The sequence below is a fragment of the Pogona vitticeps genome, chromosome 1 (assembly GCF_051106095.1).
Source record: "Pogona vitticeps strain Pit_001003342236 chromosome 1, PviZW2.1, whole genome shotgun sequence".
NCBI classification, from domain to species: domain Eukaryota; kingdom Metazoa; phylum Chordata; class Lepidosauria; order Squamata; family Agamidae; genus Pogona; species Pogona vitticeps.
The window spans coordinates 2,152,645-2,180,046 of record NC_135783.1 but is presented as its reverse complement, the minus strand read 5'-3'; the positions used below and the strand labels follow the sequence as shown (position 1 = coordinate 2,180,046).

At 48.9% G+C, this 27,402-nt stretch overlaps 2 protein-coding genes across 6 annotated transcripts in view; one reads left to right on the top strand and one right to left on the bottom strand.

Moving 5' to 3' along the window:
* Nucleotides 1-293: 293 nt before the first annotated feature.
* Nucleotides 294-24,582, bottom strand: FBXO16 (F-box protein 16). 3 transcript variants are annotated; one of them, XM_072986071.2, is made up of 9 exons: nucleotides 24,353-24,582; nucleotides 17,637-17,739; nucleotides 15,069-15,104; nucleotides 14,132-14,338; nucleotides 11,558-11,722; nucleotides 10,078-10,310; nucleotides 6,991-7,090; nucleotides 1,966-2,191; nucleotides 294-1,458 (listed from the first exon to the last, which is right to left on the bottom strand). In XM_072986071.2, exons 2-9 carry the CDS (start codon nucleotides 17,730-17,732, stop codon nucleotides 1,346-1,348), a joined length of 1,176 nt encoding a protein of 391 aa, XP_072842172.2. In that variant the 5' UTR covers nucleotides 17,733-17,739; nucleotides 24,353-24,582; the 3' UTR covers nucleotides 294-1,345. The 3 variants fall into 3 exon arrangements, with proteins under 3 accessions (XP_072842172.2, XP_078237516.1, XP_072842177.2); XM_078381390.1 differs by lacking the exon at nucleotides 24,353-24,582 and adding an exon at nucleotides 20,630-20,705; XM_072986076.2 differs by lacking the exons at nucleotides 17,637-17,739; nucleotides 24,353-24,582 and adding an exon at nucleotides 16,252-17,624.
* Nucleotides 24,583-24,804: 222 nt separating this feature from the next.
* Nucleotides 24,805-27,402, top strand: part of FZD3 (frizzled class receptor 3) — a 36,032-nt gene continuing 33,434 nt past the window's right edge. For 2 of the 3 annotated variants that reach the window (XM_078381385.1, XM_020812600.3), the window contains exon 1: nucleotides 24,805-24,946. The gene's annotated coding sequence lies outside the window, so the exon portion shown is untranslated. The remainder of the gene's footprint in view (nucleotides 24,947-27,402) is intronic. The other variant, XM_078381379.1, reaches the window with a different exon arrangement.

The window sequence follows — 27,402 nt, the reverse complement described above, 5'->3', positions numbered from 1 at the left end:
TTTCTCTCTCCCCCCTCCCCATGCCTACATTTACGGCCCTGCCATGATGTGACAATGACAGCATCTGAGCGGAGTGTGAATTAAAGCAAGGGGTGCTGGGAACGGCCTCCTAGCTGGCCATGGATTTGGCATCCGGCTAGGGAGACAGAGGTTGGGAGTTTGATTCCCCCCCCCAATTGGATCTCCTGTGAGCAGAGCCAAACGGGGTGGCCTCGAACAAGCTGCACAGCCGTCCCAAGGAATGAGAACCCACTTCTGAGGACCTGGAAAACAATGAAAAGGACCACCATAGGTCAGAATTGATGGTACCTGATTATTATTCTTACTGGGAACAAGGTGCACAAGGAAAAGGAGAAGCCGAGAGCAGCAAAGGGCGTAGAGATCAACACGGCACCTGTCCAGTTGGCCCGGATCGTTCTGTTCATTCATGATTTTTCCATTGATTAGCCCTCAGCCCTACACCCAAACTCAAAGGCACCTTCCCCCACCCTCTTTGCCTACTGCTTATGCTGTGCCACACTCCAGAATAAGTTAGGCAAGGACAGCTACCCCCTTTCCAAAGTATTTTGGGCTATAAGCCTGGTACGTACACACTGGGGACTAAACCCTACGAAGCATGGTGGGATTTACTTCTAAGTAGAAATGGATAGGATTGCCCTGGGATAATTCCTCTAATGCAGTGGTCCCCAACTGTTTTGGAGTCACAGACTGGTTGGGGGGGTGGAGTTCATTCGTGGGGAAGCATGGCATGCTCTCGCACATGCACAAAGGGGTGGAGCGCACTCGTGGAGGGGAGTGCTAGCGCGCACGGGCGGAATGCACTGGCACGCATGCACAAAGGGGTGGGGCACACTCGCAGCTGGGTGCAGAGCACTCATTCACATGTACAAAGGGGCGAGGTGCTCTCACAGAGGGGAGAGGCATGCTCACAGGTGGATGTGGCACCTGTGCGTGTGGGTGGTGGGCCATGCGTGTGGGTGTGTAGGTATGGGAGTGCGTGTGGTGGGGGGCAGATCTGTCTCGAGTCTTGCCATGGCCATGGACCGGCCACGGGCCGTGGACTGGGGGTTGGGGAACCCTGCTCTAACGCACATTGACACTACCACCCTACAAGGTAAACTGCGATTGTTCCCTCTTCGCTGGTGAGAGACACAGCGGCTCGTCCGAGGCCACACGGCAAGGGCTTAAAACCGGGCTGTCCAGTGGTCTTTTCAAACAGTCCATCATGGAAATCCAGATGTGACCCATCTATGGTCTCTGTCTCCACACAACTGGTCTTCATGGAGGCTGGAAAGACAAACGTCCAGGCGGTGGAACCGGGAAGGCCTTCTTCCTCTTTGGGAGATTATTTCAGTGGGGATGTTGTGAAGATCTGCCTTTGTCTCTTTTCCTGCTCTTCCTCAGACCCCGGGCTGGATGGCGGGACTTGCCAGGGCCTGCTTCCAAAGAGAGGAGAAGCTGGAACGGGCACAGAGATTAAACGATTAACACCGCAAGAAGTAGAAACTGGGGGGGGGGGGGGGGGAATGGGAGCCACAAAAATAAAACCTGACAAAGGAATTCTTCCAACAAAGAAAGCGCGGAGGTAAAATCTTCCGTCTGGAAGAGCCCTGAGCTATAACTCTGGTCTCCTCTGATTTCAGCAGAGAGGAGAGAGCGAGAGACAGCTGCCCCGAAAAGAACAGTGGGCCAAAACAGCCAAAGGGCCTGGAAATCTTACCGCGTTGGAATACCACTTCCAGAGCATTCTAGCCAGTGTGGCTGTCGGGGATCAGGGAAGGTGTAGTCCTGAGCCCTGAACAGTGAGATCTACGGCTGAAGGAGACCCATCAGAAAAAGGAGGGGGTGTCTTCCACCACGAAGCAGCAGACTGGAAGAGCTCGTGAGCATCCGCTCAGGGAGGGCTTGCCCCCTTCGGAAGCCCACCTGTCCTCACCTGCAGCCCATCCCGGGCTGTTCACTTACTGGGGGAGCTTCGGCTGGTCCAGGTGAAGGCCTTCTGCCCCTTCTCGCTCAGCCTTGGGATCAGCCCCCGAACAGGCGCGGGCCGTATCCCCGCATTCCAGAGGGCCGTCTGGGCAAGGGTCTTGGCTGTGCCTTTGGTCACTGGGTCGCCGGTGGGCTCGTAGGTTGCCCAGCTTGGAAGATCTGCTGCTTTTGGCCGGGAGGCGAGGTCGGCTGAGAGAGACATCTAGGAGGCAAGGCAGATGATGAGCATGAGGTGGGACGGAAGGGAGAGCGGTCACATCTCACAGACAGATGCAGTGCGGGATTTGCAGCTGGAAGCCAGGCCCTGCAGTTCCTGCCCTTCCTTAATTTTGGCAACACCCTTAGAAACCAGACCAACAACCGGGAAATTTGGTCTTGAAACCCGCCTGAGCACAGCTCCGCCTGCCGACTTCTATCAGACATCTTTCTTCTAGGGCACAGAAGACCGTGATCAGAATCATCATCTTAGAACTTTAGAGCTGGAAGGGACCCTATGGATCATCAAGTCTAGCCCCTCTCCAGGAGGAACGGTGGAGGATTCAAACTCCCAACCAGCTATGCGATAGGTTAGAATACAGAAGCTGGGGCTGACGCCAGTCTTCGGCCCCTGCAGAATGATCGAACTGCTAGCTTTCTGTTTCTACCAAAGAAGTGGCCGCTCACGGGCGAGACTGTCAGCTGGCCCCTGGAATGAAAGCTGGGAATCGGACCAAAGGTTTGTAAGATACAAATAAGAATTGCACGTGACCTTCGGGGTGTCCACCTGTCATGCAGGCCTGCTTGTCCACAGAGGGACATGAGAGTCCACCTCCAGGACCTGACCGCAGAACTTAGAAAGCTTACTTTTTTCCCAGACTAAAAACCTCAACAAATTTCTTCAACTAACACTGTAAGTGGCTGGAAAGTTCTGGAAGCCGCATCCCAACGCACAACGCTCCAACGTCAACATGAGATTTTTCTCTGTATGCTAAATAGTTTTGGGTTATTTTTAAGGAGAAAGGCGGGATAAACCTATTTTAAATAAATAAATATGGTCATGTGTTTCTCCCGATGTGTCACCCCACCTGTGACCTTTGAAGGTACAGGTCTTTGTCTGTTAACATATTATTATTATTATTATTATTAACTTATTCCTAGATAAGTGAGTCCAGGATTTCAGCTTTGTTTCTTGCTTAGAAAGATGAGAAAAAGCCCAGGACAATGAAACGCTTGCTTTGCAAATCTGTTACGAAGCCATACGATCCCATGAGAAATAATACATGACGAGGTGACTCAAATACGGGGCAATCTGTGAAATGCGCTAAAGCATTCGCAATGAAAACACTCTGGAAGCTCTGGTGGCGCTATTTTTCCATTTCCCCGGCTTTCGGCTGATGAGACTGAGAGGCGCGGACGATATGTGAAAGGCCGGGCTGCGTTGCAAGAAGAGACATTTGTGATTGGCAGGGATCAACCTGAGGAGACGCAGGCGGGCATGCAAAGAGCTTAACATGTCAGAGGAGCTCACACAGCATGACAAGGAGGACAGGCGGATGTCGGGGCTTACAAGCAGAATGAGGATCCCCGCCCCTCCGGAATGGGTGCAGCAGACAAAGGGCGGGGGGGGGGGAGACAAAGCCAGCGCAGGTGGGGTGTACCTGAGCCTTACACGCCGGCATTCTCGGTAGCTTGGCCCCAGGCGGCTGCTGGGGGGACAAGGAAGCAAAATATGTTAAACCGAAAAGCCTTTGAGCCGGGGAGGGATTGGTGTGTGGGGGGTGTTTCCCTCCGCACAGGACAGAACCCACACCGCATTGACAAGGGGCTCCGCTCTGCAGACGGGCAGACGCCTCTCAGGGAGGCAGCAGGACAGAATTCCCAAGGAGGAAAGGGGTAGAAGAGCGGTGCTTTTGGTTTCCTGCCATATTCAGGGACGAGGACCGGCACACCCTGGAGAAATGGCGCTCATCCGCACCTATTGACTCTGGTGGGGTTGGCGGGTGGTCACGCGCCTACAAAGATCAGAAAGCAGGCTTCCCCCCCCCCCCTTTATTTATTTATTTATTTATTTATTTATTTATTTATTTATTTTATTTCTATCCCGCCTATCTGATCATATTAGACCACTCTAGGCGGCTTACAGTAAAAACAACAATGTAATTTTAAAACTTTACAGCAGAAACTTAAATAAAAAAATAATAATAATAAAGAACAGAATAAGAAAAAAGATCGTCAAGGGTTTTCTGTTGGGAAGGCCCGCCTATACATCAATGTTTTTAGTTGTTTCTTAAAAATGCCCAGCGAGGGAGCCGCGCGAATCTCAGGGGGCAAGTTGTTCCAAAGGCGAGGAGCCACCGCCGAGAAGGCCCGGATTCTGGTCTTTTCCTTTCGGGCCTCTCTCGGCGTTAGGCTCCTCAGCCTTATCTCCTGGCTCGCGCGAGTGACACGGGTAGATCTAGATGGGAGAAGGCGTTCCGCCAAGTATCGAGGTCCTAAACCGTTTAGGGCTTTGTAAGTAAGCGTTAACACTTTGAAATCAATGCGGAATCGGATTGGCAGCCAATGCAATGCGGCCAGAGTGGGGGAGATATGTTGGTATCTTCTCAGCCCACTGAGTAGTCTGGCCGCCGCATTCTGCACCACCTGTAGTTTCCGCAGCAATCTCAAAGGTAGCCCCACGTAGAGCGCATTACAGTGGTCTAATCTCGAGACTACAAGCGCATGCACCAGAGTGGTGAGAGACCCCACATCAAGGTAGGGCCGCAGCTGGGCTATCCGCCTGAGATGGAAAAAAGCGGAACGGACCACGGACGCCACCTGGGTCTCCATGGTGAGCGCCGGGTCAAGATGGACACCCAAGCTATGGACCCCATCCCTGGCGGGCAGGGTCAGCCCCCCAAAAATGAGGGAGTTTCCCATGTCCCCAGGTGTGGGGGCGCCCACCCTCAGTACCTCTGTCTTGTCCGGGTTCAGCCTCAGCCCGTTCTCCTGCATCCATTCCTGTACAGCCTCCAGGCAACGCTGAAGGGACAGAACGGCATCTCCTGCAGTTGGAAAAAAGGAGATGTAGAGCTGTGTGTCATCCGCATATTGATGGCACTGCGCTCCACACCTCCTGATGACCCCTCCCAGCGGCCTCATGTAGATATTAAACAGCATTGGGGAGATGATCGACCCCTGTGGGACCCCACAATTAAGGCACCACGGGGCCGAAACATTCTCCCCAAGCTGTACTCTCTGGGGACGGTCCTCCAAGAAGGAACGGAGCCAAGCAAAGGCCCGGCCACCTATCCCCAACTCGGCGAGCCTCCCCAGGAGGATACCATGGTCAATGGTATCAAAGGCCGCTGAGATATCGAGGAGTACCAACAGAGACACTTTGCCCCTGTCGGCCTCCCTCAATAAGTCATCACACAGGGCGACCAATGCCGTTTCTGTCCCATGGCGCGGCCTGAAGCCCGACTGGAATGGATCCAGGGCATCTGTTTCATCCAGGAACGCCTGGAGCTGATCGGCCACCACCCTCTCGACTACCTTGCTTAAGAAAGAAACATTGGCGACGGGCCTATAGTTGCCAATTTCGTCCGCCGCCAAACTGGGTTTCTTTCTTATGGGCCTAATGAGTGTTTCCTTGAGGGCAGAGGGAAATCTACCCTCAAGGAAAGACCCATTAATTTAAAATCTGCTTTCCAGTTGTAGGGCCACTTACAGAGACAGGCAGCAGCCTCCCCCATTTAGTTAGTTAGGCATCCTTCAGTCTCGAGAGACGATGGTCACGTGCTCTGTATGGAGGACTTGGAACAGTGTCTAGTATGGCTGAGAAGGCCAATTCGAGAGGGACCGTCCCTTCCACACTGAGGACAAATACAATCTCTGTCTCCTGTCCAGCTCCCTGGTTTTGCTGCTTTTGTGACTCCCTCTTTGCCTCGGCCTGCTGGACAAGGGTCTCTTCAAAATGGGAGACTGGGTGCATGTGCGCCCTGGGAGAGATGGCACAGCCACCCCAGCTTCAGTGGAAATCCTCTGCAACCAATAGATCAAATACATCCCCCCCCAAGAAATGCTGAGGAAGAACGCCCTTCCACCTTTGCAAGCCCACACATGCGGAAGTGGGAGGTGACTCTTTCCCCTGAATGCTCATCCCAACATGGTCACCCCACCTAAAGGTGCTCTGGGATATTTTTTGGGTCTGGGCAAACTGAAATAAAGGTTTTTCTCAGTTGGCACTGGAAACCGCCTCCCCCCCCCCCGGTCTAATGCCTAGACAAGAACGGACACCACTTGACTGGGGAGGCCGGTGGCCCAGAAGAGGGTCCAGAAGGCAGGCTCAGGGCAGGCGAGGCAGGGAAGGGGAGAGCCCATCACAGAGAGATCCTTCCAAAAATTTAGGGAAAGATCCTGCAGAGACTTTTCAGATGCAGCGGGATCCTGGGATCAGGAACTTGTCGGCTCCCCTCTCTCATCCCCCCCCCCGCATCTCCCTTGCCCAGCGATGACACATCCCACGTCCCTCTAAGGAGGACTTCTGGGTCCGACAGGGAGCCTCGCCCTCTCTGGCCATGCCCATCCATGGACAGCTTGGGAAGGCTGCTTCTTCGGATTCCTGCTCCCTGAATTTGGTGGCCGTTCAGGGGGCAACGCCTGGGGGATTCGGGGGGGAGGGGTTGTAGTCCATCAAGGTAACTTTACAGAGCCTGTGGCTCAGACCGAGCCCCCAATATACAGAGCCTGTGCCCCACCGACTGAAAAACCTTTGTCCAAGGAACGCCTGCGTGGCTCAAGGCTGGGATTCAAAGACGAAACGCCCGCTTTGTTCAAGTTGGTGGTTTTAAAGCGGGAGTCCCCGTCACCCTGCTAACATCAAAGAGCCATCAAAAAGAGTGGAGCACAGACATAGGGGCCTGACGGGGTCGGGTGAGGGCTGGCCCCTAGAGAAGACCCCCTCCATTCCTTGTCCAGATTTGGGCACCACCCTGAGTTTGCTGCTCATCTCCCCTCAGGCTGAAGGGTGGCAATACTTGCCAAGGATTTTGCTTTCCGGAGTCTGTATGTTCCACTGCCCGGTCTCCTTTTCTTCTGAAAGGCTGGCTGGCTGAGGTCCCGGGTGAGGCCTTTCTTCCTCCTGCAGGAGCAGGGAAAAGAAAACTTAGGTGGAAATGGTTTGCCAGGACAGAGAGGAACAGAGCATCCTTTTCATGGCACAAACAGGTTTTTTTTTGGGGGGGGGGGGTAGACAGGCCTAGGACTGATGCTGCCTGAGTTGAGCAGGGTGTCTTTCTGGAGAGACCTGCACTCATCCCAGGACGCAAGCGCTTCAGCACTCCCGTAAGTTAGTTGAAAAAAAATCAGTTTCTTAATGCACAGTTAGAGGAGTGGACAGGAGTGCAGTGGTCGAGCCCCAGCTTGCAGTTGTGGCCAGGTATATATTGGAACCACAAAATGCAGCAACCACACTAGAATCAAAGAACATGAGAGACATGGCAGATTAAAACAACCGCAAAAATCGGCAGCAGCTGAACATGCCCTAAAACAAGCTGGACATGAAATTCTATTTCAAAACACAGAAGTACTGGACAACACCAGCAATCACAGACTGCACAGGGAAGCCACTGAACTCCATAAACACCAACAGAGCTTCAACAAAAAAGAAGAAAGTCTAAAACTCAACAAAGCCTGGCTCCCAGCACTGAAAAACACAGCATGCAAAAGGTCAAGGAACTCTACCCAGCCACAAGGACCGGTGATCACTGCACACAAAAGACCAGCTAACGATCCATCAACCACAGTGAAAGATATCACAACAATACACCCACAACAAAAAATACACTGATCACCATAATGACCCAATCTCCTGAAAAGGACAAAAGCTGTTCCCACAGCTATAAATACTCAACTATCCAAACAAACTGCACCAGAGCACAGACTTCTGACTCTTGTCCTCTGAAGATGCCGGCCAGAGAGAATGACGAAACGTTAGGAAGAACAACCTTAAGAACACAGCCAAACCACCCAGAAAACCCACAACAACCATCAAAAGATGGTTTAAAGCAGAATATAAGCGGACGAGCTCTTTTTCCCCGTGCCAAACAGTGCTATCAGGGAATCACATAGCATAACTACATGTCAACTTCAGACCCACTTGAAATTCACCAAATAATGCCATATTCGGACAATTCCAAATAGATCCACATCTGAATTTGATCGTTCCGAACCTCTGTAATAATAATTCATAATATTCAGAGGCCCATTTACCTCTCTAGATTAGAAGGCAAAAGGCTAGGCTTGCTAGAGGAGCAGTGGAGGCAAAACCTACTTCTTAAGCATCCTGGAGCGATTTCTTGAGAAATGAACCTTAAAGACAATCTGGCACCAAAGGCAGTGAAAGCAGAGAACTCAGTGTCTCCTGACTGGGGTTGCCATAGGTTTCCCAAGCTAGGGGGGATGAGGAAAAAAGAAAAGCTGTAAATGATGGCTGTCTGTACCAATAAAATCTAGAAGCAAGTAAAAAAACACCAGAAGGTATTTTTTTCACATTGGTTCTTTCCACTTGAAAGGTGGGGATAGCTGCTCGGAAATCTCCCGAGCATCTGCTATTAGGACACATGTCCTGGTGCAAGCCTGCATTGCAGCAGTTTTCTCTGTGTCCTTTCTGAACCCTCAATTTACATTTACATTCTCCACATCTCATTAAATACTGTATATTTGGGATAATTAGGAATAAGATTTAGGATTAGTAGGCTCATAGATCAATACGTTATAAAGCAACAGGGAAATATTAGATTATGTTTAGATCCCCTTTGGGGTATATCAGGCAGGGGAGTAAGGTTTTGTTATATAGAGAGACAGATTGATTCAGCTCATAGATTTCTGTGGCTATGTGTGCACGCATGTGTGATTTTCAGTGGAAGAGTTTGCGTTCTGCTGAAGCAGAATCAGAGGCTGTTCTCTGGGTAGAGTCTGCAGGCAGAATGAAATGTGGGTGTGGCAGAAAAAGTAGAAAGAGGGGAGGAAAAAGACCAGCTACAATGGCTATTCTGAGCCCCCCAAACAAAGTATGTCACCCAGCTGTCTTGTTTGGCACGGATTCCATGAAAGAGCAACAGGCAGCTGTACAAGGGGTGTGTTTGTGTGTGTCTCTGCCAAGGAGGTGTCAGAGAAGCCTTGGGTTCAAGGTGGGGCAGACAGGCATGAAACTCAGACAAGTTCCAGTGACATTTTTGCGCAATCCAGGCAGGGCAAGGGGCTAAAAAAAGGTGATGATGATGAAGGCACTCCCCCCCCCAAGAGCTAATGTGAGCTTATTTGGCGGGGACGTGGGAGACGACCTTCTCTATCACTGCTCCCAAGCTGTGAAACCTGTGCATACATACCTACATACTTTATTGTTACGGCATCAAGGCATGCGTAAGACAAAATGGAATACAAAACCTCAAGAACTGTCATATACTGCAAAAAGTCAAACTGGACAAACAAAAAGAACATGATATCTAAAACAACAATAAATACAGGGATATAAGACCAAGGTCTAAGGGTCTGGCTGTCTATTCTGGCTGCTATGAATGTAAAACCTGTGGATAGAAGACTTCACGGGCAGCCAAATACGTTCCTCTTCAGATTAGCTGAACTAGGCAAAAAGCTTGGGGGTCTTTGGAGTTCAAGTCCAAAAGATCCAGAGGACCAAAGCTTGTGATGTGCAGATTGGTGCTTTGAGACAATGGCTTCCAGAAGTTCCCGGGCCGATTGCGGGCAGCATGAACTACTGCAGTATGCCTCTCTGTGCATGCCAGAAGCAGCAAGCCATCTGCTGCCTTACACGATCTACTGCAAAATCCTGGCTTCACCGAAATCTCCTTGAGAAGATCCAAAAACGAGAAGACTCCCCTCAATCGTCTGTCCCCGTGAAACCAGAATTCAACTCCAGCATGCCGCTGCTAATCAGGACAGGACAGACTCACACACTCTAGGTGATTAACTCAGAGCTCGGAATGAATGGTTTGGCAGGGCTGCTCTTGAGGAGGAAGGAGAATGTAACTGTGCCGTTACTTAGTTCTGGTTGGCGTTACTTAATTCTAATGAAAACTACATTATGGGAACCAGGTTGCAACTCACGCTTGCCTAGCCTGCTCGATGGGGTCCAGATTGTCCAAGTAGTTGAATCGGACGGTGTCTGTTGGATGCTTATCGGAAGAACGCCAGGGAGGGGCCTCCTTCCTCTCCTTGTTCCTCTTCTTTTCTAAGAGGGATGCTGAGTGAAGAACTGACAGCCTGGACTGTCTCCCCTCTGGGGCCTCTCTTGCTATGGGCTCAACTTCAGCCACCTCAAATTTTTCTTTGGGAGGAATCTGAAAGGAGGAAAAGGCGAAGAAGCAAAATAAATGGCATGACACAGCAGACATTTCCTGGTTACTGGGTCTATTGCCTGCAACTTCAGAAACCTATTTCTTTGGCCTGTAACTTCCAGAATCACCTTGTCAACAAGACTAAAAGGTAAAGTTTCCCCTTTACATTGAGTCCAGTCGTGTCCAACTCCAGGGGGCGGTGCTCATCCCCGTTTCTAAGCCATAGAGCCAGCGTTTTGTCCGTAGACAGTTTCCGTGGTCACGTGGCCAGCATGACTAGACACGGAACACTGTGACCTTCCCACCATGGTGGTGCCTATTAATCTACTTGCATTTGCATGCTTTCGAACGGCTAGGTTGGCAGGAGCTGGGACAAGCAACGGGTGTTCACTCCACTATGTGGATTCAATCTTATGACGGCTGGTCTTCTGACCTTGCAGCCCAGAGGCTTCTGCGGTTTAGACCACAGCGCCACCAAATCCCTTCGAGACTAGTGGCCACCAATTATGAGCATGCTTTGTTGCTTTATTACCAGCAGCCTTGACTAAGGTGGTAAATGGTCCAGAAACCAAGCCCTATGGAGCACAGCTGATGGAACCGGCGGGGTTTAGCCTGGAGAAGAATGAAAACCGTTTTCAAATATTTGAAAGGCTGTCACATGGAAGATGGATCAAGCTTGTTCTCTGGAACTCCACAGGGTAGGACCCAGAGTCATGGATTCAAATCGTGACAAAGGAGATTTCAGCCAAGCATTAGAAAAGCTTCTTGACCGTCAACATTTTTCTGATAATGGCCTGGACTGCCCCGAGAGTTACTTCCTGTTTACATTTTTAAAATACCTTCTGGGCCTGGTGCAGCCCATGTTGAGGGCCAACATTTTAATTCACAAGAACCACAAGACTGCCCATACCTGGTCTCTTCCCTTTGAAAGAGGAAATTCCTTTGAACCACAGAAACCAATAGCCTTTGCCGTGTCTTGAGACAATAAATTCCACAAGTTTACACACATGTACTTGGTGTAAAAAGTTTGGCCAACTAATTCCACTTCTTGATTCCAGGTTCTGCTACGCTGGCTGGCACAGCTCTGCGGAGAATCATCTTGCTCCCTTCAGAATACAAGTGAGACCTCCTAATTCCCGCATGGATTTCCTGCACAATTCTTGCACGGAATAGCCTGCATAAGGCTACTACAGTATAAGGTCCAAACCTATCTCCCGAAAGGTCTCTCTCCTCTCAAAATACAGGGTTACCTTATGCCTGATGACCTGGAGCTCTTCCACTTTCTTGATATAGTTTCTCTTCCAGATTCCTTGCTCAAATGGAGTTGGAGAGAAGCTGATGTGCCACCCAAACCGCAGACATTTCGGCATCCAGATCTGATCGAGCTCCGTCAGGTGTTTCCAGTGCCAGCTCACCTGAGAATGCCAAAGAAATTATCCAAGACGCATCCGTGGCTCACACTCTTCAGATAACCACACAGTTTTAACCCTCGGGCAATGAAAATGGATTTTAATGAAGCGCATAGTTGCATCTGTTTTATGTTGTCCGCCCCAGACTAAAGGCAGGCTCATTAGAGTATTTATTGGGTTTATGCTTCACCTTTCTCCCAAAGAACGGCACTCAAGGCGGCTGTGGTCTAATATCCAAGTAACGGAGCAAAATTTTGTACACGGATATCCTTGGCGTTAGGGTTGCCCTGGTTGGTACAGATAAAATACCATGCAAAGTACACACAGAGCACACATCCGCCCTCTTCATCAACATTGCACCCATCGCAAAAACAGCCCGGCCAGCACTTCCCCGCCTCCCCACGCAGCCGCCCACTCCATGTGAAGAGGTAGGGTGAAGAGTCTCTCTGCTCGGCTGCTGAGCGGTCGGATGAGCGGGGAGGCAAGGAAGCACTGGCCAGGTGACTTCCACAATTGTGGTGATGTTGACGATAAAAGACATGCGTGCTGCGTGTCAACCAGTGAGTGGAGTGGCCGGTTCGAGGGGGAAGGAACAGATCTCCGTGGCACCTATGGTGCCGCACTTCATATTTGTGTCCCCAGGGAAACAAATATGTACAAAGAGCCTGTGTGTACTGCCTCATCACAGCAGCATTCGCTTGCTCAGATCTTTTATAGCCGGGCACCTGAAGATTCCTTTTCACCTGGGAAAGTGAGGGGCAGATCCTGGGACCTTGTGCATGAAAAGCAGGTATGGTATTCTACCACAGGACAGTGCTTCCACCCAAATTGGAGCTGCTGTGGTCTCTTCCGGACCCATAAGAAGCTTCGTTACATGGAATCAAACCGCTGTCCATCTCTTTACTCTGACAACCAAAGGCTCTCAAAGATCACAACTCAATTGAGACCACAGAACGGGTCTTTCAAGAAGGTGTGCTCTTCTCTTTGAGACACTGGGGATTCAGCAAAGCCACCGCATCTGCACCCCCGACCCTCTGCGCCTGCCTTGGCTTCTGAAAATCTCAGATTGAGCAAAAGCCCAACATTGCACCCATCGGAGAAAGAGCCCTTACCCGCCTCCCCATGCAGCCGACCACTCCATGTGAAGAGGTGGGATGAATGTCCCAGTGCCAAGGGACCCTATAAACCACTCTTGCCTTCCCCTGTTTGGGTCTGCCCAGCCTTCACTTGGAAGCCCACAAGAAACACAGGCAACTCCCCAGAATTTTTCTTAAGCAACTCATTCCACTGGTCAATTCTTCCCATTCCAGTTGGGCACTGGTGTCTAAGAACTAAGCAAAACAGAGGACACTTCTAACTTTTTTCTAATCTATTCGCAAAGGCTTTCACGGCTGGGATCAGTGCTGTCCTCTGAAGATGCCGGCCACAGAGACTAGCAAAACGTTAGGAAGAACAACCTTCAGAACACGGCCAAAGAGTCCGAAAAAAACACAACAACCTTTTTTCTAATCCTTTTGTTTCTGTTGCACAAATATGTCCCGACTTAGATCAACTCATTTGAATTACAAGCCAAATCCTGTCACCGTCTCCTCCTGTTTCGCTTCTTCTGGGCCAGGGTGGGCAACCTGTTTTCCTATCCAGGGCTGCATTCTAAGGGACATGGTGATGGGCCGTCTAAGGAAGGACAAAGGACAAACATGCATAATAGGACCACATCTACTCCAATCCCCTGCTCATCTCCAATCCATATTTCTCCTTTAAAAATACTTTTTTTTTAAATGGAAGAAGTTTCCTCATGCTCTCTAGTGGCCAAAAACCTTTATGCTTTTGGCATGGAATGCATGAGAAACCCCAGCGTGCTAAGGAGGTACAAAAAATGGCAAAATGGCCTTCTGTGCTCCACAGAGTATACTATGTGTATGTGTGTGGAATCTCCCTCAACATCTTTTAAAAAAAAATTGAAAGTGCCGCAGGGCTTGTAGAAGATGGGGGACATATTTAGTTATCAGCGAGGTGTATTTGTGTGTCACATGCAGCCTGTTAGGCACACCTTGCCCAATGGATGATGTGTTAAGAGGGCCGCATTTCCCGTAGTAAAGGGGTTTGAAGCCAATGATCAGTGATGGAAACACCTATGCATGATGGGACTGGCGCTAAACGGAGGTGAACCCCTCCATTTTCGGCCTGCTTCCCACACTCTGTTTTCTCTCATTCTCTCCCCTCCACCCACTCATTAATCCCTAAGGGCTTTCTGGGAAAGGAAGAGGTTGATTTTATAGAGCCCTGAACTTCATTTCTTCAGAAATTAGCCCAAAGGCTTCCTGCTGTGGTCCAGTCATAAGGAGGTCCGGAATAAACATGTCCAGTTATTCCCTCTGTTTTTTACTTCATGGGTTTAAACGGACTGAGTTTTACCTGAGCACATTGGGAAAGACTCCAAGGGTCGAGGAAGGAAAAGATGTACAAGGACAAGACCCTGGGGAGCTTGGTGGTGAAATCCAGAGCTTCCGCCGGAACGCGGTCCTGCAGCTGCTTGAGGCAGAACTTCAGCTGCAAGAGGGAGCAGCGCTGGACAAAGTCCGTCAGGATTCTTCTCCTCTGGCTGTCCGTCCATTTGTCAAACTGGGAGGAAAACGGGGGAGACGCAGGTTTTCAGGCACCCTTTAAGCATAGACCTAAAGAAGTGATTTCCCCCACCAGCAGCTGGTAAGATCTTGTGAACGTCAAACCCCATGGCTGGCCCCTGCTGCGCACGATCAGCGGAAAGAGACCCTTCTACGTGGTTGACTGGACCGGGACAAGGGTCTGTTTAGACCAGCATGCTGTTTCCAACAGGGGAAAGCCAGATAATGTCTGGAAAGCTTAATAGCATGGCATGAAGCAATGGCCTTCTTTGGCCATCCCTTCAGCATCTGGTGTTCACAGACACATTATATCTCTTCCAAGAGATTCTCTTTGGCTACCACATGGAATGGCTATCGACAGACACAACAGCCCCTGCCCCTTGCTGGTCCCCAGATCCATGCACTCCAATTCCTGTTCACAACCACGGCCAACCGGAAGCACCTGCAAGTCTAACGGGAATGGCAGGATCACTGCCAAGTACTGTACCCATCAATGGCGGATTCATATGCTTTTGTAATCTGGACACACGTTTGACATTTATAGAATCATTGTACCTCCCAATCGGCAAACTGCTTCTAAATGTACCTTTCCGAAAGTCTGACCTTCTGTGTCAAGAATAACGGTGAGCGTTCTTTAATAAACTGACATATCCCGTCGCAGCCTGGTCTCTCCACGGTGGCCCATGGAATTGGCAGAACCAGTAAGAAAGAAAGAAAGAAAGGATTACCCATTTCCTCAACAGGCTTCTTCTTTCTTCAAATACCTTTAAAGAAAACATTGGGTAAGTAATACAAAAAATTGAACTACAAATCAGTGACTTCAACAAGCTGTTAAAAATGAGTCAAGTCAGTGACTCAGTCTGCTATTAAAGGATCCGTGTCACCAAAGCCATAATTCTAATTCAGAAAATTATCTCAGTTCCTTTTTTGGATGACCAGAATCCCAACCTCTATTTCACCCTGACCTTGTTGTTCTTTCGGCATCCCAAACATAGTCCAGATTTACTTTGATTTATGGGGTCTTATAGAAAAGATGGCTTGTTTCTCCTTCTCTGCTGTTCTCTTCTCTCTCTCTCTCTCACTCTTTTTTTAGCAAAAATGGTCATGATCGTTCTCTTCACTGCCGCAGGCAAGTCACTGAAAAGCTGCACTCATGATTCTGACTATTTGGAGGTTCAGTGGCTCTAAACCTCATCCGTCTATTTCTTTTGATTTAAAGGAAAAGGAAAAGCCACCGTGGCCCATGATGGCGGGGAAGTCCTGGGAGGCTCCCATCCAACCAAGGGACCTCTCCAAGCCTTGCTAAAGATCGCATGGAGTCATGACAGCCACAGAGAGATTTCTCATCTGAGATTTCTGTCTCGTCTCCTTTAGCTGGTATAACCCAGTGGACTGAAGCACCTGATGATGGGGAGTCTGACTCCCCCAGTGTGTGTCCGTCCCAGCAGAGGGGCCACCACCCGGACCGTGTGCATCTGAGGAGATCCCATGCTCTGGCCAACTGGAGGGTCTTGGGAGAAGCTGGGCAATCTCAGAGCGCCACTAAAAAAAAAAGAAGACTGGGGAAGATACCTGAGTCCTTAGAAAACCCAGGGAGGCCTTAGGACCAAGCTGATGGCCCATAATTATCACTAATTATGCCTTGGCCAGCACGGCATCCCATGGCAGCAAGTTCTGTTTCATAGCAATTATGAAATGCTTGCTTCAGTCAGGAGTGAAGCTACTACCGGTCAGCCTCATTTGGGCAGCTGTGAGCTCAGTTATTATGCAGGACGGGAAGAAACGGTTCTGCGCAGAGGACCGCAAAACAAGACAGGAGGCAGCCACAGAGTAAAGGGGAACGGTCAAGCTAGGAATCCGAGGAAGACTTCCTAAAGCATCTTCTTTTCTGTTGTTTTCTCTGAATCTCACCATGCCAAGAAGACTCCTTCCTTACTGAGACTTCCTGATTCTTCCCCAGCATCCATGACATTTCCCAGGTTCCTGAAAAAAAGAGAGACCCTGACCCTCACTCTCCCTTTTATTTTTTAAATATATTCTGTCCCTTGCTCTTCGTTCTAGGCAGGAAACTGTCAAATTCTGTGCCTCTCAGTTTCATTTCTGGTCAAAGCTGGTGTTCCTTCTACCTTTTTTTTCAGGCAAATTCCATGCAGGCAAGATGCCATGGCGGACAGCAATTGTCATAATCCCATGGAGCTTGGCAATTCTGTTAAATACCACTATCAAACTTTTAAGAAATCCTTCAACACATCCCAGGAAGGGGGGGGGGAAGAGTGTGTTTTTCTCCTCCATTAATCTATCGGAGCCAGAGGCTATAAGATTCCCTTAAAAGCAAGCCTCATAGGCGGGGATAACAAAAACTAACACAGGGCTTGATCGCATCTGGCAAAAGAACCCCAGTTATTCTGATTTGGCTGGGTTTTTTTTTTAGATTGTTTCATAAATTTCTGAGCACTTGACACATGGCCAAGATCAACTTCACTTCCTGGCCAGCGGTTTATTTTCCCCTTGCCAAGAGGGTGGTTTGAAATTGTACCGATGATCTGTCTATTCATGCCTTACTGGTACAGCATGTGAACATTATCAATCTTCTTTCCATACCCGAGTGCCGCTTGGCTCCCCTGTGATTAATTCTTTTTTTCTGCAGAGTCAGCATATTGATATATTGATAAACTGAGGTCTATGGCTTTAAAGGAATGATCTTGGCACATATTAACTTCCATGGGCCCTTTGTCTTGCTAACAACTTGATGCCTCAGCCCGCCAGGTGGTACGTCAGCAATAACGTTTCAAACAGGAAGAAATGAATCTAGATCATTAAAGCCAACAGGAACATTTCCACCAGTGTATATATTATGGGGGCCGTGAAAATAAATGTGTAGGTACAAGACAGAGGTATGGAAAGGACCGGTATAACTGGCGTTCTTTTGGCAGGTGTGAATATGCCCGTAGATACACTCCAGATCATTTTCCTTTTAAGAAGAACACTGGAGATCCTTCCCATCCCTGTGGCCTAAACTAGATGAGACTCTCGAATTGCTGCTATCAAGAGCTGAAACGCTTTTCCTCCCGAGATAAAATACTTCAAAGCTGCCACACCTGAGCAATCAACTTCCAAATGAAGCCCATGCAACCAGTCACCAACCAAAGCCAAGTGAACTGACAGCTGAGAAACCACTCTTGAGTAAACCAACCTATGTATATGCTCTGCCATGTGCAACACATTATAGGCCCCCGGACGGCTTGAATTACGGATGAAGATTCGACCAAGGCTTTACACAGCTATGGGATACTCGCCTTATCATTCATAAGCTGATGGTTTAGGGGTGTCCATGCACTCATCTTTGTTTGCATTTTGGGGCCCTCCAGGTTTTTAGGTGGTGCAAATGCCATTCTTGCTCTGTAAGAGAAGCCAGTTAATCCAGATCAAGAGGGCCAATCATCCTTTCTGAGGCATGACTGCAAATGCCCAAAGCAGAAGTATTCCCTATCCTTCCCTGCTCCCAGGTCTGCTGATTTTGCTTGTCCACCAGATGTTAAAAACCTAGGGATTTATTACAATTGTCCTTGTACTCTGAGGTTTAACCAACAACTCCCAGAAGTACAGCAAATGAAAGACTTTCTTCCTGCATTATTCCCAGAATTCCCAAGTAGCTTTTCCCCATAGTTTCCTGGGGAAATTCTGGGAGTTGTAGTCCAAAAACACACTGGTGACAGGTAGTGACAGATTTTACCATCTTGGGCTCCATGATCACTGCTGATGCTGACAGCTGGCACAAAATTAAAAGAGGCCTGCTTCTTGGGAGGAAAGCAATGACAAACCTCAACAGCATCTTAAAAAGCAGAGACATCACCTTGCTGACAAAGGTCTGCATAGTAAAAGCTATGGTTTTTCCATTAGCAATGTATGGAAGTGAGAGCTGGACCATAAAGAAGGCTGACCATCAAAGAATTGATGCTTTTGAATTGTGGTGCCAGAGGAGGCTCTTGAGAGTCCCCTGGACTGCAAGGAGAACAAACCTATCCGTTCTGAATGAAATCAACCCTGAGTGCTCCCTGGAAGGACAGATCCTGAAGCTGAGGCTCCAGTACTTTGGCCATCTAATAAGAAGAAAAGACTCCCTGGAAAAGACCCTGATGTTGGGAAAGTGTGAAGGCAGGAGGAGAAGGGGACAACAGAGGAAGAGATGGATGGACAGGGTCATCGAAGCAACCAACATGAATTTGACCCAACTCTGGGAGGCAATGGAAGACAGGAGGGCCTGGCATGCTTTGGTCCACAGGGTGACGAAGAAGTCAGACACGACTTAACGACTAAACAACAAAACTGGTATGTACAAGTTTCTCTCATATTTATGAGTAGGTAAAAACTTGACTTTTTTGTTGTTGTTTTGTCCTTTATCATGTCCATCTTTGCACAAAATGTTTCTTTAACATCTCCAATTTTCTTGAACAGATCTCTGGTTTTTCCCTTTCTATTATTTTCCTCTATTTCTTTGCACTGTTCATTTAAGAAGGCCCTCTTGTTTCTCCTTGCTATTCTTTGGAAGTTAGCATTCAGTTTTCTGTAACTTTCCCTATCTCCCTTGCATTTTGCTTCCCTTCTCTTCTCTGCTATTTGTAAGGCCTCGTTGGACAGCCACTTTGCTTTCTTGCCTTTCCTATTATTTGGGATGGCTTTTGCTGCTGCCGCCTGTACAACGTTATGAGCTTAGTGTGATGTCTGAATCAACAAACTATAGTTGTGTGACTATCACTGTTTCTCATCTAAAGGCATGTTGACAAATCAAAAGCAGACAGGGAACTGCGTAGCATCGTTTTCTTGTACATTTGGAAGCTCATATTCTGGTTTGTCTCCCAACAACAGTATCTAACGTACCATGGTTTGGCATGATGTTTGAATTTGACCCATGAAACCAAGTGGACAAAAAAAGCCAACTGTTTTTACTGGATTGGTTTTTTTTTCCCTAAAGGCATGCTGAAGTACACACTTCTTCAGTTTACAACTGTGACATGTTATGAACCACAGCAAGACAGGCTTGGGCTAACTAATGCATATGAATGTGATAACATCACCCTTGCTTCAGAAAATATTGGTGTCCCAGGACATCAGGGTGCCTAGAATAAGACGGATACAAGTATATTATTTGGTGTGGAGTCTACAGTAGGGAATCTTGACTTCTGCAAGCAATGGCTTAATAATTCTGTGGTTATAAGCCACCTCTGCCCATCAGTAAGCTATGCTATAGGTGGATATGGGGTGAAATAACAGGGTCCCCACCTCTTCACCATGTCCCACAATCTTCATTAAAAGTCTGCCCTTATTCCCAATGAGCTCTGTGGTGAAGCAAGATGTCAACAGGCTGCTAAGCCAGCTGTTAGTTCCCTGACATAATCTGATAATGTTTAAGAAAGATTAATGCACTGTAATGCTCGTATCATATTAACTAAGGGTATTAGACTGATTTCCTAGATTGTGCTAATCCAGGTTTAACCCTGCAAAAATGTTAAGCGAGGTTCTCCAACAAATGCAGTACTATTTCATTAATGGTTTATGTCGACATTACTAGGAATACATTCAATAAAACATTGTTCAGGAAAAGCTTTAACACAAACATTTGTACGCACTTAACCTAGTGACCATAATCCACATGTTGATAATGACTAGATGATGTTACATACTCTTTCCGCTGGAGGAAAAACATGCACCTGAATCAACTGAATTCTAGATGTTGATTCTATGGAAATAATTTTTTAAAAGCCATCTTTGTCATAAGAGCTGAAATTGAATTCCTCTCGATCGGAGTCCTCAAACTTATGGAACACCTCTCCACTGCACGAGGTTTATAACCAGGCTAGCTGAATGGAACTTGCCCTTAGCAGTCTCTCTGAGCACCCTGACCATGTCACAAGACCCCTGGTGCATGGGGTCGGCTGTGATGTAAAGGGAGGAGAGAAAGCTAACATGCGCGTAGGTGAGGGGTCCCTGAAGCCAGATGGATGGAGCTTCTGCCACTGCAGCCCTTCTGTCTGTAGAAGACAAACCCTGAACATTAAGAAGATCAGATCAGAATACATTAATTCTAGAAGATTTGAGGGGCAAATATATATGCAAACACATAACTTCAATTAATTGTTTTAATGGAGTGTTTGTTCTATTGCAATTTTGGTATTTTAGTTTGCTTTTTAGCTATTAATTTAATTAAATATGTTCTTATTGTAAACTGCTTTGCAATTTGATTAGGAAGAGGGCTATGGAAATCTTTGTGTAGAGATAGTAATAGCAATACCTGGTCGGACAGCTTGTTAAGCAAGAGCATGTGGCGGCACGGCCAGACCTCAGGTGCTTGACTCCTCACCGAGCCTTGAAAGGAAAGGTCAACATTTTCAAACTACCTACTACATACCTAGGAAACCTTGGAGATGGTTGCTTCTAGTCAGAATCAACTTAATTGATGTGGTTATTACTTTGGTGGTAATCAGAAGTCAATCTGTCTTTCCGCCCTGACCAGTGGCACACCTTCAAGATCTGAGGAAGAGCTTTTCCCTTAGGCCTGCCCCTTAGAGAGGACTTTAAATTGGACATTTCGCTCTTTGGGGGCTGTCACTCCCTACTTAAGACTATTTTTTTTCTTCTCCCAGACTTTTCTTTCTCTTCTCTTTAAATTTTGAAGACCCTGGTGTTTTCCCCAAGGCTGCTGAAATTGCCCGATTCTTCTTGGATGGTATCATTTTTTCCCCTGTATTAAAAAAACAAAACCCTGACTATCAGTTGATTACTGACTATGACTATATATAGTTTGGACCGGCAACCTAGCAGGTCCAGACTTGATCTATTCTGTTCCAGCCAGCCAGATGTGCTATTTACCACAACACTGCTTTCCCCCAGTGTCAAGGGCCAGCATGATGTAGTGGACAGTGTCATCCTAAGACTCAGGAGATCTGGATTCAAATCCCCTTTCAGCCAAGGAAATACACTGGCCATGGCAAACCACTTCTTCAGCATCTCAAAGCCTTGAAAACCCTAATTTGTTGTTTGTCGTTGTTATGTGCCGTCATGTTGCCTCCAACTTATGGTAACTCTATGAATGAGCCATCTCTAGTAGGTCCTGTCCTCAGCAGCCCTGCTCCTCTGCTGCAGACTCAAGCCTGTGGCTTCCTTTAGGGAACCAGTCCATCTCGTATTGGGTCTTCCTCTTTTCCTGCTGCCTTCCACCTTTCCCAACATTATTATTATTTATTTATTTATTTAATTTAATTTATATCCCGCCTATCTGGTCGGGTGAGGACCACTCTAGGCGGCTAACAATCATTATGGTCTTTTCCAAAGAATCCAATTTTCTCGTGATGGGCCCAAGGATAACCCTACTAGAACTGCTATATACTGGAAATGATTTGATAATACAGAAGGACAGTTAGTTAGGCATCCTTCAGTCTCGAAAGACTATGGTAACGTGCTCTGTATGGAGGACTTGGAACAGCATCTAGTGTGGCTGAGGAGGCCAATTCGAGAGTGACAATCTCTTCCACACTGAACACAAATGAAATCTGCCCCCTGTCCAGCTCCCTGCTTTTGCTGCTTTTGTGACTTCCTCTTCACCTCGGCCTGCTGGATAAGGGTCTCTTCAAATTGGGAGAGGCCGTGATGCAATGCCTGCCTCCAGGCTGAACGCTCAGATGTCAGGTTTTCCCATCTGTTGAGATTCATTCCTAAGGCCTTCAGATCTCGCTTGCAGATGTCCTTGTATCGCAGTTGTGGTCTCCCTCTGGGGCGCTTTCCCTGCACTAATTCTCCATACAGGAGGTCCTTTGGAATCCGACCATCAGCGACGTGCCCGAGCCAACGTAGACATCGCTGTTTCAGTAATGTATTCATGCTGAAAATTCCAGCTCGTTCTAGGACTACTCTGTTTGGGACTTTGTCCTGCCAGGTGATACCAAAAATCTGTCGGAGGCAACACATATGGAACGTATTCAGCTTCCTCTCCTGCTGTGCACAAAGGGTCCAGGACTCACTGCAGGACAGGAGTGTGCTCAGGACACAGGCTCTATAGACCTGGATCTTGGTATGTGTTGTCAGCTTCTTATTGAGCCATACTCTCTTTGTGAGTCTGGGGAATATGGTAGCTGCTTTGCCAATGCGTTTATCCAGCTTGACATCCAGAAAGAGTGTGTCAGAGATGGTTGAGCCAAGGTACACAAAGTCATGAACAACCTCCAATTCTTGTGTGGAGATGGTAATAGAGGGAGGTGAGTCCACACCCTGGCCCATGACTTTTCTTTTCTTCAGGCTGATTGTTAGTCCAAAGTCTTGGCAGGCCTTGCTGAAACGATTCATGAGTTTTTGGAGGTCTTCAGCAGAGTGGGCAACAATGGCTGCATCATCTGCAAAGAGGAAGTCCCGCATGCATTTCAGTTGGACTTTGGTCTTCGCTCTCAATCTAGAGAGGTTAAAGAGGTTTCCGTCTGATCTAGTCCAGAGATAGACACCTACAGTGCCTTTCATTCCATCATGGAAGGACCTGATGATGTTATGGAGACGAGGTGGACATCCGATCTTGGGAAGTATTTTTAAAAGGTCATCCCTGCTAACCAAGTCAAATGCTTTTGTGAGGTCTATGAAGGCCACTAAGAGTGGCTGTTGTTCTTCCCTGCATTTCTCCTGCAACTGTCGGAGGGAGAATACCATGTCAGTGGTGGATCTATTAGCTCGAAATCCACACAGAAGGACAGCAAGCAGAATATCAAGACGGTAGCAGAGTTTAGTCCCTCCAAGGAAGTCAAAGCAGTGAAAGTGGTGCTGCATTCCCTCTTCTCTGTCCCAACAACCCTGTCTGAGAGCAAGGCTGAGAGGGACCAAATGCTTGGCTCAACCTCACACAGCAAGCTGAAGGGAAAGGATTTGGAGGTCGGTTTTTCTAGCCCTTTGCCTGCTGTCTGATGACATGGATTTATCAACAAAAGCTCATATTGAAAAATATAAAAGGGAGCCTTTAAGACACCAGCGTGTATTAGACTTTTTCCCCCCCCTTTTTCTTTTGTTTCCACCTATAATGCCTGCTCTATGCCTAACTTAGCCTTCCTGGTGCATTCCATTCATTTCTTGAATGCAGGGTGGCCCTTTGTGTTGCAATGGCGGTCACTCTTTGTGACCCGTGTCCTCCCTTCGAAGGGCAGCTCAGTGCAAATCTGATGGAAAGAGGAAGAGCCACAAAGAGGGGGTTCCAGGTCTGGTTTTGGAAGCTGCGCATCCTCCAACCTGGAGCAGCCCCTGAACCCTTCCGGGCACCGCGCGTGCTTCAACCGCAGGACTGCAGGGAAGGCTCGGCTCAGGACTTGAGTTCGATCCCAGGTCCGAGGATCCGGCTCAGGGCTGACTCTGCCTTCCATCCTTCTGTGTGTGCAATGGATCAGCTGCAAAATTAAAATTGCAAACCGCCCAGAGACTGCTTTAAGCGCTACGGGGGTGGCACTTAACGAAGCACACTTAAGATTTTGTTTTCCTGGACTGCAAAGGGGTCATGGGGGCGAAACAGGGGAAATCGGTCACCGGCTCCCCTATTTGAGTGCAAAATACGGCCCTCCTCAATAAAGCATACAATTCCAATGACATTTAAATTAGGATAGTGCTACTTTATGCACACCAGTATCCTCCTTTGCCCTCTTTTCTAAGGGATGCTTGTTCTCCTTGGGGGAGGAGGGGAGGAAATCTGTCTGTGGCCACCCTCGTGGGCCAGGACTCCAGCTCCCACCATCCTAGCCTGCGCTGTCCACGACGACGGGTCGATGGGAATTGTAGTCCATGCCATACAGCTGGACAGGAGGACCACCGTGGCTCCCTCTGCCGCCCCGCCCCCGCCCCCTCCCGGGGTCCCAAAGGGCTGTCGGTCCCACCGCCAGGAGAGGCCATCCCAGCCCAACACGCCAGGGACGCACACGTGTCCACCCATTCACACACACACACACACACCCTAATTCCCCGAAGGAAGTTTCGGGTTTCCTGGGCTTCTCACCTGCTCCCCCCCCCCGGGGCCCTGGTCCTGATCCAGGCCCGCCTCTCAGCCCGACGACGGAACGGACCCGGCGGGACCCCTTTCTTTCTCCGCCCGCCTTCCGGGGCGAGGCAGCCGCGGCCTGGTCGCCTCCTCGCCTCGCCCTCCGCCCTCCGCCCCCCCCGGGCCGCTTGAGTCCGCTCGCCATGGCAACCGTTGCCTAGCGACGGCGGCGGCGGCGGCTTTCAGGACGGCAGCGGCGCCCGCCCCCCCCCGTCGGACGCACCCCCGCCCTTCCCTTCCACCTTCTCTTTCCTACCTAGCAACCGAGGCGGGAGGGGCGGAGCCCGCGGCGGCGGCGGGGATTTTCATTGGCTGCCGCCTTTCGCAGGTTTTTTTTTTTAACCCCCCTCCTTTCTCCCCCCCTCTCCCCCCTCCCTGCCACTGCTCGTGAGGGGGCGGGGCCTGGCGCGGAGGGACGGGGCGCGGCCGGCAGGCGGGCAGGGGGAGGTTCTCGCTCGGGTTCGCCGCTCGGCTGCTGAGGAGACCCCTGAGCGCTTGTGGGGAAGGGAAGGAGGAGGAAGAGGAAGGTGAGCGTGGCCCCTTCCCAGCCGGGTAAGCCCACGACGGGGACTGAGGAGGGAAGGGGAGGGGAGGGGGGCTACCAATATTTCCCCTTGGGCTGATAATAAAGTGTGCGTGTGAGTGTGTGTGGGGGGTCTCATTCCCTCAGAAAATGAGGGGGGAGGGGCAAGCTCCCCCCTTTTTTGAGGTGGGGATGAAGTCTCTGGCCCTCCCCTCCCCCCATAGGTAGGAGGAGGGGGAGGGTCCCAGCGTGGCCCTCCTCGAGACCCCCACCCCCCCAACGCTCCACAATAAATAGGGGGAGGGGTGGGCTTTTCGGTCCCCCTTCTGACAGGCGTGTGTGAGGGGGGGTTGGTCTGGGGGTCTTGAAACCCCCCCGTTCCTGCCTCTGCCCCCCTCCCCCCCTTTCCTGGACGCTTCCTTTCTCTCAGGCACCCCCACAGCCCAGTTCTAATTTGGGGAAGGGGGCTGTGAGTTGGGGGGCGTCAAGGGATTAAAATAAGGGGTTGGTTGTCCATGCACACACGTGTGTGTGTGTGTGAAGAGGAGACCTCCAGCTCCCTAGTAAAGCATATGGGGGAGCTTTCCCTCATGGCATCCCTTGAACCAGAGACTTGCAGTAGGCAGAGATTTCACCAATAATAATAATAATAATAATAATAATAATAATAATAATAATGATGATGATGATGATGATGATGATGATGATGATGGTGATGATGATGATAGCCAGAGCCGACAGCAGTGATGATGGCACTTAAAACTATTCCAGCCCTCCTTTTCAGCCCAATTACAGGCCCCCTCCTTGCCCAACAGTAAGCGAAGTGGATGCACAATGACAGGGTAATTATATGTACAGTTTTTAAAAAGAGAGTAATGAGGGATGAAGGCTGAAAACATTATTAGGAGTCATTTATGTGCTGTAGTCTCTCCCTGGCACTTTGCACCCCCAAGGAGAGGGTTGGCATCGATGGAAGGTGGGTTTCTTTTCTTCCCTTCCTGGGGCTCACCGTGGGCATGGTCACAGGCACTGAAGTGGGCATTTATTTATATATTTTATTCTTTGTTTATTTATTTATTGGATTTCTATCCTGCCCATCCAGACCAAAGGTCTACTCTGGGCATTGAAAACGGAAGGGGGATGTGGGTAGGGAGTTTGGGTTTTCTTCGGTACAGCATGCTTTGTGGGGGAAGGGGAGATTTGGGGGCCTTCGTAGAAGGAGGTGTTGTTTCTGAACAGCCTTTCTGTGAGTTGATGAAGGGAATGGTGGTGAAAGAATCTGGCTGAGAAAGAATTGGTTTGAAATCATCACCCCCATGGCACATGCATGGATGTGGAGGGGGGGATTGCTGTTGATTTTGTTGATTTGTTAGCTTCTTCCTGCAAGAGAAAGGCAGTGCATTTGGGGGGGGGGGGACAGTGCGGACAAGGGACACCAGCTTTGGCCTGCCCTGCGTCCCGCTTGTGGACTTCGCTTTTGTGCCCACCGCTTTTGGAAAGATGAGGCTGGACTAGGTCTTCGACATGTGATGCTCTTCTCCTCCGTCAGAGCCATTCCTATAGTCCTGTGACTTCTCAAGGACTCCTGAATTCTGCAGAAATGCCCCTCTCCGCCTTCTTCACTCCCACAATGCATCCCCAAAACAGCCTGCACTTCCACTATCCCCTACCACCCCCATAACAGTAAAGACAGGGGTGTTCAAGGGAAATGCGAAATGCACAAAGCCGAACAAAGAGGCTGGTCGGAGCTCTTATGCAGAAAAAGAGCATGATTGGAGAGGTATGATCTTGGTGACTTTTATAGGAGGCTGGAATGAAGTCCATTTGCTCAAGGGGGTATGGCATAAGGAAGGGGACTCATTCCCCCATTTCAGTTAAATGGCAATCTTCCCGGTAGACGACTTAAGATATATTTCTCAGAAAATGAGATGATACCGGAACTCGACTCCACCACAGCAGAGATAATTTAATATGGATTACTTTTTTCTTCCTAGTTAAGTAGCTTGGGATGAAAAGCATCTAGTTTTGATATTGCTTGTAGAAGATATGCCCTTGTGCATTTTCTCTTAGAATTAAAAGGGGGGGGAGCTGAAAGAGAAAAACACTGTCAGCACTTGTAACCCCTCACTGTGTGCAGTGGGGTTCAGGAGGATGAGCATGGGGAAAATGTGAACCTTTAGAGATAGGATGGCTATGAAACTCCAAGATTTGATTGTTATTTTGTTACTAGTCATTGGCATAGATTTACAGAGATCTCTTTTCTTTCATACCTAAGCTATCATGAGAATAATTCCCAGAGATGGCACTTGGCCATTGACACACTGCAATACGACATTGCTTACAGAATGAGTGGGAAATCTTTCTGAGAGTTACCTCCACTCTTTGCACCACATTTGTTCCAGATATTTGTCATTGATGGCTTCCTTTCTTCTTTACTGTGAGTCACATGGGTTCACGAGGGGAAAAAATCAATTTGTAAGGCATG